The 15,212-nt window shown below is 38.4% G+C and overlaps 2 protein-coding genes across 2 annotated transcripts; both read left to right on the forward strand.

Annotated features, from left to right (window-relative positions):
* Nucleotides 1-5,792: 5,792 nt before the first annotated feature.
* On the forward strand, nt 5,793-8,000 carry LOC307156964 (uncharacterized protein; the record flags this gene model as incomplete). The annotated part of the gene is made up of 5 exons (XM_079868694.1): nt 5,793-6,143; nt 6,228-6,313; nt 6,789-6,925; nt 7,400-7,459; nt 7,798-8,000. 5 exons carry the CDS (start codon nt 5,793-5,795, stop codon nt 7,998-8,000), a joined length of 837 nt encoding a protein of 278 aa, XP_079724820.1.
* A 266-nt stretch (nt 8,001-8,266) lies between these two features.
* LOC307157920 (uncharacterized protein) lies at nt 8,267-9,451 on the forward strand. The gene is made up of 3 exons (XM_079869910.1): nt 8,267-8,299; nt 8,519-8,628; nt 9,102-9,451. Exons 1-3 carry the CDS (start codon nt 8,284-8,286, stop codon nt 9,411-9,413), a joined length of 438 nt encoding a protein of 145 aa, XP_079726036.1. The 5' UTR covers nt 8,267-8,283; the 3' UTR covers nt 9,414-9,451.
* The last annotated feature ends 5,761 nt before the right edge of the window (nt 9,452-15,212 follow it).

A 15,212-nucleotide genomic window follows, 5' to 3' on the forward strand; every position in this document is an offset into this window, starting at 1 on the left:
AGGTAAACATTGGCAGGCTGGCTTTGGTGGCTAACCCTGCCCCCAAACGCTTTCGGATCCTCGCTGTTTTTTCTGGAATTTCTGCGATTTGGACCACATATTCTTAGCGGGACTTTTGGATTACTTACTGGATTACACATTGTTTCGCCAAAACAGTACTGTGTCAGGAGAAACACGGTTGCATTGTGTTGGTGTTGACGTGGGACCCTGTGCGCATGCGCGTCGCTTGGCCGGTGATTGCGCTGGTTCGGTTGACTGTTTTCTGCTGCCTACAATACCAGTATGTCTCGTTCATTATTGCTTTGGATCTTTACCATTGCACTATTTCATTGTAAATCTCCCATTCATCATGAACCAAGATCATCTGTTTTTTCAATTCCCCTCTTCTCTTTAACCTCATCTGATTTAACTGGTTCTTCTAGAGATACAATTACCTTTATTGTTACACAATGCTTAAGTTCACCTCCTTTTCATACCCAGGCAGTGATATCATTGTTCGTTCCCAAATCTCTGTATTCATTGTATTATGTTCATAATCCTATTCCTTTATTTTATTTTCCTAAGTGCACTAAACGGCCTGTTTTCATAGCCATCAGCCGGGCTCTTATTCTCCTCCTTCTATTTTCCTCAGGTGACGTCCAGTTAAATCCTGGCCCTGTAACCTCTGTTGAAAACTTAACGCCCCATATATTTTCATTTGATGACTTCTGTAATCGTAAAAGCTTTGGTTTCATGCATATTAATATTAGAAGCCTCCTCCCTAAAATTGACTTAGTCACTGCACTGACACACTCAGCTAACCCTGACATTTTAGCTGTGTCTGAATCTTGGCTTAAAAAATTCTGAAATATCTATCCCAAACTACAATATCTTTCGTCAAGACAGAACTGCAAAAAGGGGCGGAGTTGGATTCTATTGCAGAGATAATCTACAATGCTCTATTGTTCTATCTAGGTCTGCCCCCAAAATGTTTGAGATCTTAATTTTAAAAATCCACTTTTCCAAAGATAAGTCACTTACAGTAGCTGTTTGTTATAGACCTCCCTCAGCTCCCAGTTGTGCCATAGATACATTATGTGAATTGATTGCCCCATACTTATCTTCTGAGTTCTTACTACTAGGAGATTTAAATTTGGACATGTTAAACATCTCAAAAAATATACAGTCTAAGCTGGATGCACTCAACCTTACACAATTGATTAATGAACCCACTAGATACAATCTAAAATCTGTAAATAAAAGCACTTTAATTGATATAGCTCTGACTAATATGCCTTCAAAATATACTCCAGCGGTCTTCAGTCAGGATCTAAGTGATCACTGTCTTATCGCATGTGTTCGTAATGGGTCCGCAGTTAAAAGACCTCCCCTCATCATTATCAAACGCTCTTTAAAGCACTTCAGCGAACAAGCCTTTTTAATAGATCTTGCCCAGGTATCCTGGAAGGACATTGACCTGATACCATATGTGGAAGATGCCTGGTTCTTTTTTAAGGATGCTTTTATTTCTATCCTGAATAAGCATGCTCCATTTAAAAAGTTCAGAACTAAAAACAGATATAGTCCTTGGTTTACTCCGGAATTGACCGCCCTTAGCAAGCACAAAAACATCCTATGGCGGACTGCACTTGCCTCAACTAATCCTCATGATATGCAGCTTTTTAAGGAAACAAGAAACCGGTACACACAGGCAGTGAGGGAAGCTAAGGCTAGCTTTTATAAACATAAATTTGCTTCTTGCAGTACCAATTCTAAAAAGTTTTGGGACACAGTTAAATCAATGGAGAACAAGAACACCTCCGCCCAATTGCCCACGGCTTTAAAGCTAGGAGACATCATCACCACCAACAAGTCGACTATAATAGAGGGATTCAATAAGCACTTCACTACGACTGGCCATGCATTCGATCTGGCTGCATCCACCCGGCCCAACTACACAGCACCTACATTAGCACCTGGCTCTAACCTCCCTCAATTCTCTTTTGCTGAAATTCAAACTGAAGACGTCTTGAGAGAGCTACAAAACCTCAACCCATATAAATCAGCTGGACTTGACAATCTGGACCCCTTCTTTTTGAAGATGTCAGCTGCAATCATTGCCTCACCCATAACCAGCCTTTTTAATCTCTCATGTGTTTCTTCAGAAATACCTAAAGACTGGAAAGTTGCTGCAGTTGTCCCCCTATTCAAAGGGGGTGACACTACAGACCCAAACTGTTACCGACCCATCTCCGTCCTGCCCTGCCTTTCAAAAGTCTTTGAAAGTCAAGTCAACAAACAAATAATAGGTCGTCTTGAGTCACATCATTTCCTCTCTGATATGCAATCTGGCTTCAGAGCTGGTCATGGGTGCACTTCAGCAACACTAAAGGTCCTAAATGATGTTATAACTGCTCTCGACAAAAAACAACATTGTGCTGCTGTTTTTATTGACTTGGCCAAAGCTTTTGATTCTGTCAACCACAGTATTCTTATTGGAAAACTTAAGGCCTTGGGTCTCTCAAACAAGTGCCTTTCCTGGTTTTCTAATTATTTCATTGACAGATTTCAGTGTGTTAAGTCTGAGGGCCTGCTGTCTGAGCCTCTGGCTGTATCTATGGGGGTGCCCCAAGGCTCGATTCTTGGCCCGTTGTTATTCTCTGTTTACATTAATGATGTCGCCTGTGCTGTGGGCAACTCTTTTATTCATCTCTACGCAGACGACACCGTTCTGTACACTTCAGGCTCAACATTGGAAAACGTTTTAGAAAAACTTCAAAAGAGTTTTGAAGACATTCAACTAGCCTTCTGTGATCTTCAATTGTCTCTAAACTCTAGTAAAACAAAATGCATGATTTTTAATCGGACACATTCTGTATCTTCGTGCCCAATAAACATCACCACCCTGAATGGGTCTAAGCTGGAATATGTGGAGAAATACAAATACCTAGGGGTCTGGCTAGATCCCTCGCTTTCCTTTCAAAACCACATAAACCATCTCCAGTCAAAGATCAAGTCCAGGATCGGGTTTCTATTTCGAAACAAAGCTTCATTTACTCTTCCTGCAAAACAGGCCCTTGTGAAAATGACCATCATCCCAATGCTTGATTTTAGTGATGTCGTCTACAGAACTGCTCCTAATTCTTTACTCAAGAAATTGGACGTTGTTTACCACAGTGCTATTCGCTTTATTACTAAAGCCCCATACAACACCCACCACTGCACTCTTTACTCACTAGTTGGATGGCCTTCGTTACACAACCGGCGCCTAAATCACTGGTATCAGTTCATTTACAAGTCCATACTAGGCAAGACACCGTCTTACCTAAGTACTTTAATAACCATATCAGTGCCTGTACTTAATCTGCGTTCGAGTAAATATATCTCTCTAGACCCTGCAAAAGCCCGCACCTCTTTTGGCCGCTCTTCTTTTAAAGGAGAACTCCGGTCAATTTTAACATTGAGCTCATTTTTTTGTACATTCGGAGTGCTGTCAATACAGAGAACAACGACAAAAATCGGTGTTGCCTACACCGAGTTATTCTATTTTTTAAATTTGCACCCTGTTGACTTCAATGGGGCAAGTACTAAACCTGCTTTTAGCCTCTTAACATCCTTGATGTGTCATTACAAGTGCACAGAACTCGGAACGTGAACTCGGCAATCGATTACTACGGACTTCACCCGAAAACAGGATGTAAACACAGGTATTTGCGCTGGCTTAAATAACATCATTTTTATACATTTCTTTTACATCTACTGCAGTAACGTCACATTTTAGTATCGCCTCAGCTTGCTTAGAACCTCGCCGGAGGTGGTACAAAAAAAGTACCTGGAAGCAGGTACAGGTACAACTTTTACACAGTGGAAAACCAAACAGAGCCGAGGCGAGCTGGTACTGTGTAGTGGAAAAGCACCATAATAGTCTCGTGCAGTTTGATTTCTAGGGCACTGTTTCATCTTGCTATGTTTGTCTTTCAATGTTTTCATAGCTGCAAACATCACAGAGACAATGATGAGCACTCTGTCTCGTGAAGACTTGCGAGATCTTTTCCCAGGCCCAGAGAACTTTATACGGAGAAAAGCGGTCTGGCGTGCCTGTCATGGTGCCTCAGAGGAGGTCAGTTTCTCATAGGGTTGTGCCGATAGACGATAGTATTGTGTATCGACGATAGTCAGAGATATCGCTGCTGGCAGATGCCTTTGACGATATCAATACGATAATTAGCTTGTTTTCCCATTAATGTATTAAATTATTATTATTATTATGAAGCTAATATTGTTATTAAATTAGTTAGGAACTACAATTAATTTGCCTTGCCTAAATTCATAACGACATCACCGCATAACCAGACTTGTGACATCACCGGCGCGCGCGTATGAGATCCATTCACAAATTGTCAAGAGTGCTTGCTTTAACAGACGCGTCATTCTTATACAGAGCCAAGATGAAGACGACATCGCTGTTCGTCAGTATTTTGTTTCCATAGCACATTAACAAAACATTTAATGACACTAATAATAACACTAAAAACAATACAATTACAAAATATTAATGATAATAATAATATCACTAAAATTATATAGGCCTAATAACAGTCTTTAGTTCATGAACACTCTGCCATCTGTGAAAATCAAAAGCAACTTCAGACACTTGTTTAACAAGTAATATTCTTCTAATTGTTTCACTGTCAATAAGTCCACAAGAGAAATATTAAGCCAGTAAATTGATAGTTGCTGTACCGTTATATCCACCGTCGTCTCTGAGAGAACGCGCCGTTAATGCAGCGAAAGCTCAGTCCGTTTCTGCTTTCATTTTCAGGGAATGAGTGCGTTTACATGCACGTTATTAACTCGATAATGCTGAATAAACTGACAATGCATGTCATGTAAACACATTAACACGTTTTCCTTTATCAGAGTAAAGTCATAAGTTTAAGTATAACCGATCGACTTTTAGATCTTTGCCTTTGATTTCTCCCGGCATTTAAGACACAACCCGCGTTCTTTGGGCTTATTGAAGCGCGATATGTGAAGTGCATACAGACAGAGAGAGCACTGGTAGAGGACATATTAGGACATATACATGTTAAAACGTGTTCTCATCTCCTGCAGAAGTACAGTCAAATTGCTGCATCAGTAACGGCATGAGAGGTTAATGTGTGTCTAACCCTAACCCTAACCCGTAAATTTCCCGCTGACATGTTGAAATACTCAGAGTCAGATACAAGATTATAGGATCTTTTTTTTTTACCTCACTATACCGGGAAATAACCTGATTTAGCCTATTAATAAACAATACACCTTTGCTAGCAAAATAGAAAAAAATCTCATATATAAAACAAACTAATAAAACAAGCAAATTAACAAGTAAATAATCAAATAAGTAAGCCCTGCCCCCCTCACGATAATATAGTGCATCGCCGATCTCACAGGCTGACGATAGGACGATATGAAAATGGATCATATCGCCAGTTAAGTGGTCTAAACTAACCACCTATTTAAGTTGGCAGCAGCACATTGAGCTAACAGCACAGTGTTTTTGGAACAGACATGGAAGTCTACATGTGTGTTCAATTCAGTTTAGATTAATTGATAGGTGTTCAGTTAGTTGATGTTATCGATTTCACACACCTAAAATGGAACATTGCTTATTTTTACGTGTGCAAAGCTGTCAATGCTACACTGCATTTTGTGTTGACATGAAAAACAAAAATGTTGCTTTTTACATTAGTTCATTATCTTTTATTTTACAGGAGCCTGGCCAAGAACACTCAAAATTATCGGGCAGTTCCTCCTTTAATGCTTCACCCATGCGACAGACATCCACTCCTGTGAAAGCAAGTCCTGCAAAGTACACAACGCCTGAAAAGGTTGTGAAGTTATCCTTTCCAGAATATGTATTGCACACCGACACAGAACTTGAGCAAGTCCGACAACAGTACTTTGAGTTGTCGAAGAGAGGCGAACAGCGCGACTGCCAGATGTTAAAGGAGCTCAGATGCCGGCTCATTCGAAACACCATGACCAGTATGATTGCGATCCTGAGGGCAAAGGGGGATGGAGAATCACACAGATACCCATCAAAGCCAGAAATCACAGCAATGGCAAAGAGAATAGTACTCTACTACCCCATCCTGCAGGACCAAGGCCTCCATACATGGGTAAGTGAAATGCACCCAGTTTGATGACGGTTTCATGTTGGACATTTTTAGCGATTTGAAAAATTGATTAAATGTCTTGTGCAGTTCACTGTGTACAGACAGCTTTACAAAAGATGGCAAAATGTGAGATCCCCCCAAAAAACAACTCCAGATGGGAGACATTCAAAGAGGTGAGCTGTAACTAATGTTTATTTTCATTAAAGATTCATCTGTTAATCATTTTCAAGATTAATTGATTAGTTGTCTGGTCAATATAAAGTACAAGGTGATGTCCTCAAAAGTCTTGTTTAATCCATAACCCAAAGCTGATAATTTCACTGTCATAGAGGACCAAAGAAGCTAATATTGACATTTGAGAAGCTTAAATCATATTTGGACATTTAAAAAAAAAAATACTCAAAATGATCAGTCATGTCAATGTCCTGGGTGATCTGTCTCTAGTGTCTCCTCACTTCCCGGTTTTAATGAGTGCTGTTAGTGTTTGACTACAAAGTAATTGCTTTGGATGTGTGTGGGGATATTGCTTTTTATTACGAAGCACTTTGTTACACTTTGTTTGTATGAAAAGTGCAATACAAATAAAGTCAGATGGATTGATTGATTTAGTAGTTGACAACTAATTGATTAACTGACTAATCTTTGCAGCTCTACAAAGAGGCGCTGTCTTGAGCAGTCAACAGACACGGATGAAATGGGTTCAAGTGAGTCAACAATCATTCTAGATCGGTCCACAGAAGGAAGTGGCAGCCCACGCTCAGGCGGTAAAGAAAGTGAGTTAGAAGGTGAGTTTCAACTTTGCATTTACATATTTGCCCTTGTGAGGTATTTATATTTTAGATAAACTAATAAACCCACTTTATTGGTCAAGATGATAGTCCTGACATGACAGAAGTAAAAGGCTTTAAAGTTCACTTTAGAGAATAGGTATTTGCACTACATTTGTACAGTTTTATTATCAATTTATTAACATTATTGTAGAAATTAAGTTTTAACAGAAATCTGGTATTAATAAAAAGCTGGTATTGTATCATTTTGAACAGTTGTGTACAGCAGCACCTTTTAGTATCAGTCTACTGTGCAACATTACTTTCTATAACCTCTCCAGCATAGCAAATAATGTTATGCATTTAAAACCCATATGTCTCATTAGTGGCATTTTGCTCTTTTAAATTGAATGTAATTTTTGGTTTCAATATACCGAAATGATCCTTAAAGTACTTGTCAGAAATACTGTATGTGTGTGTTATGTTTTGAAGGAAAAAGAAGATCCCAAAGCCTACCTGAAGAAGCACCCTCTACCCTGTCCAGTCCTGATGGTGAGTTCGTCCAACTACCTCATGACTGTGTGTAGTGGGGGTGTACTTGTGTGCCTACATGCAATTGTTTGTGATTGCATGACCATATGAGTTTCGAGCAAATAGTTCTCATGCATTATTATGCAAACATTTTTTTAAATTTTTTTTATGGCATTTAAATGGTTAAAATTCCAAAAATGAAAAGGCATTTGGTAGTTAGGATCAGGGCTGATATTTGTTAAAAGATTTCATTCCATTAAAACATTTAATATTAATGTATGATTTTTATGGCAGTTTTGAAATATTTTTTTCATGCAACAACATGAGGAATATTAATTATGTATTTTTGTGTCTTACAGCTAACAAGTCTGCAGATGTTGACAGTTCAGACACCAGTCCAGCAACCTTGGCTAAGCATTACAAGACCCTACATTCTTTTTATAAGAGAAAAAATCCAAATCACCAGGATGTCTCTCATCTCTTGGATTTGGAATTTGTAGCCAGGAGAGCATTCATTGATTCAAATGCCGTTCGGAGGAGAACAGACACGAGAAGATTCTAGAAGCATATCCTTGTTTCAAGGACGTGGGACATGTAAGTCATTATTGACTGCATGATTAAAACCATGGTATCACACACAATGTTTAAAATACCAGTTTCCTCTTAAATTATATAATTCAAATGTCTGTATTGGTATATTTTATATTTCATAGGTGATGGAGGAGCTTAAACGCATTTTGGATGCGGAAAATACCAACTTCATCAATGAACTAAAGGGAAGATGGCATGACTTCTGCCAGAAGGTGCAGTTTTTCGGTGTATGGAAGAAGGTGTTGAAACCCCCAATGGGAATGGACAAAGGTAGGGAATGCTGTTTGGGTGTTATTAGTGAATAGGGTTTAGGGTGAACCTTCAGGCATGTTGTCAAGTACATGAGCTAGTGTTTTGTTGTCCTTTTTCGTCTATGATGGCTATCCCATTATTTGCTGATTTCTTTATTTTTTAAGCATTGTGTCTGTTGTAGCCTATACCTTTTATCAGATTTGACCTTGTGTAAGTAATGAATCACTTCCTGTACAGCTGAACAGGCTCTTGAGATCCTACGTGTGCTGCCATCACTGTTCCCCTCCACCTCTGCTCCTACAAAGAGGGTACGAGATGCGAGTGAGGCTCTGGTGCATGTCCTCGAGGTGAGCCGTGTAAAATGTTGTACGATCGTTTTGACTGCCGTATCGGAAAAAATATAACTGAAGGTGCTGCCCTTGACGACTCCCAATGCATTTCCTATTCACGTACTGTATGTTCTAAGCCTTCAAAGACACCTAAACATTTGTTTTTAAAAAGAGGATTTTCACTGGGTAGATTTCTTGGCTGTCACAGTATGTACAAAAATGGGTGCATTACATGGTAGCAGGTTTAATCACCCTAATGATAACCAAGCAAGACTAGCCATAGCCTTGGTTTTTACTTCTTTTGGAAGGGTAGACGTGTGTAAACAGTAAATGCATTGGGGATAGTTAAAAACAGCACTTTCAGATGGAGCTTTCTCAGTAACTTTTGTCAGAATTTTGCTTTGAGTGTTTGTAAACAACCCTCTACCCTAGGTTCCAAATGACCAAAATGCATTATCCTGACAGAAGGATGTCTGTGTTATCTGTTACAGGAAGGAGAAGATCCCAATTCCTACTTGAAGAAACGCCCTCTCTCCTGTCCAGTCCTGATTGTCGGTCCGTCCAACTTCCTCCTAGCGGTAGGAGATGTGGCAATAACCACCTTTCCAAAAGACAAGCTTACCGAGAGTGCTTTATACCTTATGGCCTACTATTATAGCCTACACCTGACTTATCCAAAGTGTGTAGCCACTCTGCTTTCAGTCATACAGACGGAGGTCCTCTTAGACGCAATGCATGAGAGAGATCTCACATCGTCTTACAAGAAGAGCATTGGCGAGTGGAAAGCTTTTATTGGCCAATAAAACCAATGGTCAGATATGGTGTTAGGATAGCACTTCCTCTCCCCCTCCAAAGGTATTGCAGTTCAATGTTCTATTGATTCTTAGTTGGAATTTGTCTAAGTTAGCCCAGTGTTAATTTGGGGTGCACGACAATATTAGCCAACATTCCGTTATATTGTGTGTGTGTTGTTTGCACACTTCAGTGCAGATTCTGCTTAGTTTTAAGGTTATTTTAACTTTTCAGTAAATATTGAGTTTAAATAACTAATTGTCTGTTCAGCAGATGCAGTCACTAATTTAGTATGGTACATCCTTAAAGGATAATTCTGGTGAAAAATGAACCTGGGGTAATTAACACATGGTTACTGAGTCAATCGTTCCCTGGAATGCGTTTTCATGATAATCGAATGTAAAGAGTTTTATCTCTAAAAACAGATTAGCTCATAACACTAGTATATGGGGCATAGTGTAAGTAAAAGTAAATCGCTAGTTAATACCACTAACAAGGCTCAAAATAGCCTCACACTAACACGGTTGCATAATGAGGGTCCTTACATGCAAACTGAAGCATTGAGAACTTTGTATGTGTACAAACAGTTTAATAAGAAGATACTTTATAAAGACAGTACATTACGCGTTTACAGAGATGATCCATCTTGGAAAACAGTCTCGACTAGTCGAGCCACTGTGAGAAAAACGTATGTCTGAGGAAAATCGCATATTACTGAAAGAACGAGCAGAGAGAGAGGCCCGGTCGCGCGTGTGCGCGTCTTCAAACTGTCTTGCTCTCTCTCACTCCCGCCTCGCGCTTATTAATCTAAATCAATTGAGAATTGACACAAAAGATCGGAAGAACGAAGTTTCACATGGAGCATTCGGATATTTTTTTTCCTGAATTACGCTACCGCTGGGTGTGAACTGTGAAAAAAAAAAAAAAAAAACCTTTTTTACCTTTCCTTCTTCTCTGAAAAGCGTTCCGCCCATTCAGCTGACATAAAAAACACTTTCAATAAACTAAACAAGACCTATCCAATGATGAAATGTTTTCTGTGTTGACAAATCTTGTACGATGTCCTAACTGCCGGGATAATCACACAACGCGTACAAGTCTGCTAATGATACGTCCGATTCGCGAACTAATGACTCCTTTGAACCGATTCACTTTAATGAATGGTTAAAACAACTGATCTGTCCAACACTGAATCGGTTCGGTGTATAACAAAATCGGTAACACTTTACAATAAGGTTACATTTATTAAATTCTAGTTAACTAGATCAGTTAAAATTAACTATTAATAAACTGCACTTCTACAGCATTTATTAATCTTTATTAATGTTAATTTCACCATTTAGTAGCCTACATTATTTAAATGAAAAGTTGTATTTGTTAACATTAGTTAGCTTAATGCACTGTGTGAAGTAACATAATAAAAATACAGGGTTAGGGTTAACTAAGATTAACAAAGATTAATAAATACAGTTACAAATGTATTGCTCATGGTTCATGTTAGTATAGCCTAATACATTCACTAATGTAAACAAACCAAACCACATTTAACACCTCTTAAAATGAGAATTGTGTTTGTTACCTCAGTAAATTTAGGGTCATTCTTATTTTATTTGTGTACATTTTAATCATTAACATTAAAAACACTATTTTTACGACTAAAATAACAGTAAAGGGTAAAAAAAAAAAACCTGAATTCCCAAAAATTAAAACGGAAAAAACGGAATTTGCAAAAATTAAAACGGAAAAAACGGAATTTGGGAAAAAATAAAACGGAATTTGGGAAAAAATAAAACGGATTTATAGGGCCCTAATTATGCAACCGTGTTAGTGTGAGGCTATTTTGAGCCTTGTTAGTGGTATTAACTAGCGATTTACTTTTACTTACACTATGCCCCATATACTAGTGTTATAAGCTAAAACTCTTTACATTCGATTATCATGAAAACGCATTCCAGGGAACGATTGACTCAGTAACCATGTGTTAATTACCCCAGGTTTATTTTTCACCTGAATTATCCTTTAAGGATGATGTTACAAGGGTTAATGTTGTATTGAGGAACTAGTTGTTCATGTAAGCTCAGAACCCTTAATTTGAATGTTACAATATTAAGCATTTGTATTAAGAATGAATGTCACACGTGGAGCAGTTTTAGTGTCTCTATGCTGAGTGCCTGTGCAAAGCACAGATTTTGTACGTGTATTGGCACATTGGTCGGATGTTTGGACCTGACCTTAACTGACATATTTGGCATATTCTACTATGTTTTCATATTTCTGTTTCATAAATACTGTGAGCCAAAATGTTGAGAAATTAAGCTGTTTCCCTTTTATGCTGTTTAAATAAAGTCGGTTAAATGCAGGTCTATTTTTTCACTTTTTCTGTCTTGTAAACAGTAGTTAATGTCTTGAATCTAGTAGGTAAAATGTCTTGAATCTAGAACAGTATTACTTTTGTAGAGCTTACAATAAGGTAAATACACTTGAGATGATGACAGGATGGTAAATTATGGCTTATAATGGCAAAAGGGCACTGCCTAATACGAGTCAGGAATGCTAACTTCAAGACATTTTGTCTCAAAATGCCAGTTTCCAATCTTATTTCAAGTTGGTGGTGACTTAAATCTAGAACAGTGTAACAATTATAGAACTAAAAATTAGTTAAAATACACTTGAAACAAACAGGATGACAAAAAATAAAATGCTACTTTTGAGGGGAAAATACTATTTTTGAGCATGACAAGCTTATTATGAGACACAATACTAGTAAAATATAGCTAAAAATGAGTTTTCCCAGCTAATTTCAAGATCATTCATATCTTGTAAGGCTTAAATATAATGTCTTATTTCAAGAAATCTTACCAAGAGAATTTTCACTTGTTCCATTGGCAGATTTTTTTGCTTATTACAAGCAAAAATATCTTGTTTTAATATTTTTTTTTGCTTATTTTTGGAGTGGCCTTTTTTCCAGTGGGATCTCATCACGGTGGCATTTGGGAGAGAATGATTCGATCAGTGAGAAAGATTATGAATTCAATCTTGAGGGGGCAGAGTTTAGATGAAGAGGGCCTTCATACGCTTTTGTGCGAAGTTAAGTCAATTATTAATGGCCGTCCTATAACAAGATCATCCATGGATCCCAAAGACCTAGAGGCTCTGACACCCAACCATTTGTTACTTATGAAAACTCAACCATCTTTACCCCCTGGTTAGTTTGAAAAGGAGGATTTATATGTACGTCGTCGGTGGCGACAAGTACAGTACATGGCCGACCTGTTTTGGAGGAGGTGGATAAGGGAATACTTACCTCAGCTACAGGAACGGCAGAAATGGCTTGTAAAGAGAAGAAATTTCCAAGTGGGAGATGTTATACTCCTTGTCAATGATGCTGCCCCTCGAAACTCATGGATTATGGGTAAAATAGTCCATACTATACCGGATAAAAAAGGATTTATTCGCCAAGACAGACCGGTCACCAAGATTTGTCTACTTCTGGAAGCAGAAGAAGACTATAACTGATCAATGACGTACATACGTAATGACATATGGATATAATGACTGATTAATGGACGGACTTTTGGACTTTTTCTTTTGTTTGACTGACATGACTTAAGACTTTGACTAGAAGATGCACTGATATGTTTTTTTTATTACATGGACAAATGCATACACACACACATACTGTATATGTAAATATTTTGTATATTTCTAAAATGATTTGTATATTGTACAACTGATAAGCTATGTTTTATTATTATTGGTAATTAATGATGATTATTATCTTTATTTTGTCTGTAATAATCATGGGGCCGGAATGTAGGAGCATTAATTATTTGATCTTTATTATTGGTTATTCACTGTCACGTGGGCACAGGTGATCACTTCCGTTTTCTTTATTATTTCCTTTGGCGGATTGTTTGATGCTGTGTTTGGAAGGGGCGAGTTGCGGGAGCCAACTTTCTGTTGACCGTATTGCGTTCATTGCTGCATATCAAGATACAATAAAGCTGAAATCAAGATACGATCCTCATCGTCAGTCTATTGTTTTGGTAACTAGCGTCCGATATTACAAATGAGTGTGAGTGAGTCACGAGCCATCCCGCTACATAGCCTCTACGTGGCTATTGGATGCCGCGAACAATATTTTTAATATGATTAGCCTACATACATTTACATACATTTACATTAATTGTTTAACTTAGCCTACGCATTAACGCAATCAGCAATTTTCCTCCAAGTTTGTTCTCTTGCTTTAGCAGATACAGTGTTACTGCGTGCTTGAAAAACACTTCTATATTCTTCATATTTCTGAAGAATAATCTCTTGCTCCTGCGCGGAAAATATATTGCTCTCGCTCTATCCATATCGAACGCGATTGGTTGTTCTGTGTCGACGTCACTCTTTTATGTGCACGCGCTGACAGAGTTGACAGAGAAAGTTGATGAGCTGCGTCATGGTACCAATAAAGCCTGATTGCATCGGTTTGGTTTTGTCAACTCAAAACCAATCCTGTAACCCCGAGTTTGTTCAACTACCATCATGGTACAGGCCCCAGGTCAGAAGAATTAACTTTATTGACAAGCAACAAAGTGAGAAGCCGGCTGGCCATCCGAACATCTGAAGTTACTGTATCCAGCACACATTTTTTATACCTTTTTCATATCATCAAGTCTCCAATGGATACCCTCAAATCTATCTCTTCCCCTCTGTCACGCTTGGTGACCTTGACACAATTGGACATGTCTTCTCTATTGGTCAAACATCCCAAAACCTTACACAATGGCGCTCTGTTTCATACTGTATTTTGACACCTTGCATTTCTTATGCCTACTGGGTATTTTGCATTCTCTCATCCTTTTCAGACCTATTTTTTCATGCTTGTCATTTTCATTGCATCATACTTAGACATGAATCAATGGAAAATTCTTCAACATATTCCCCCCTTTGGGACTAATCCAGTCCCACCTTCATTTCTGTCTAAGAATGTATCTACATGAATAAGTCTTTCTCTGTTATCTATCAATCATGGCCAATATAGACCATCCATCTTTCTTATCAATAGGCCCACTCACGAAGGTACACCCTGGAGGAATAGTGAGACCAAATATCTCCGCCCCCACTTGACTAGAGCGGAGTAAAAGATCTCATCTTCCTTTTCTATTATCATTCTTGAAAGGATAGATTACTTCAAACATTTGATTTCTCAGCATAATCAACATCTCTCAGTGTACAGACTTAAAATTAAGATTGTCCCACGGTGCCAGAGGAACTGCACAGGCGCTCCCGGTGGCCTATCTGGGTTGCTCCATCGTTGCCACAGGTGCCCTGAGCACTATCTGGTGTTGGAGCAGACAGCGGGTTTTTAACCCTCTGAGGTCGACAAACGCGCCGGCGCGTTTTGCTGGATTTTCTTCACATAGTAGTACAATAAACTTAAATTTCTCCGTCATTTATGGTCATACTGAAAAAAGAATCTGTAATATTTCTACTTTTGTATGTGTCCACTTACAATCGAATCAAAACATTGTGCTTTTGTAAAATAAAGAAAAAAAAACAGGGTGTGCTTTCTGCCTCTCCGTCGCGGTGAACTTTTTTTTCTTGAGAACGTCTATAAACTGAAACAAAACTCAGCGAATACTTGTCACACATTTATGAGCCATATATCTTTATAATCATTTAAGTGTGTACTTTTAAATGATCAGATTCAAACTGAAAACAAATATTCTCTGTTTAATTAATTTGTATAAAACCCAACAAGATGTCCAGCTTCTCACGAGCTTGCTAATTATTTTTAATTTGACCACGCCCACGCG

The sequence above is a fragment of the Squalius cephalus genome (assembly GCF_949319135.1).
Source record: "Squalius cephalus genome assembly, chromosome: 4".
Classification (NCBI taxonomy): Eukaryota; Metazoa; Chordata; class Actinopteri; order Cypriniformes; family Leuciscidae; genus Squalius; species Squalius cephalus.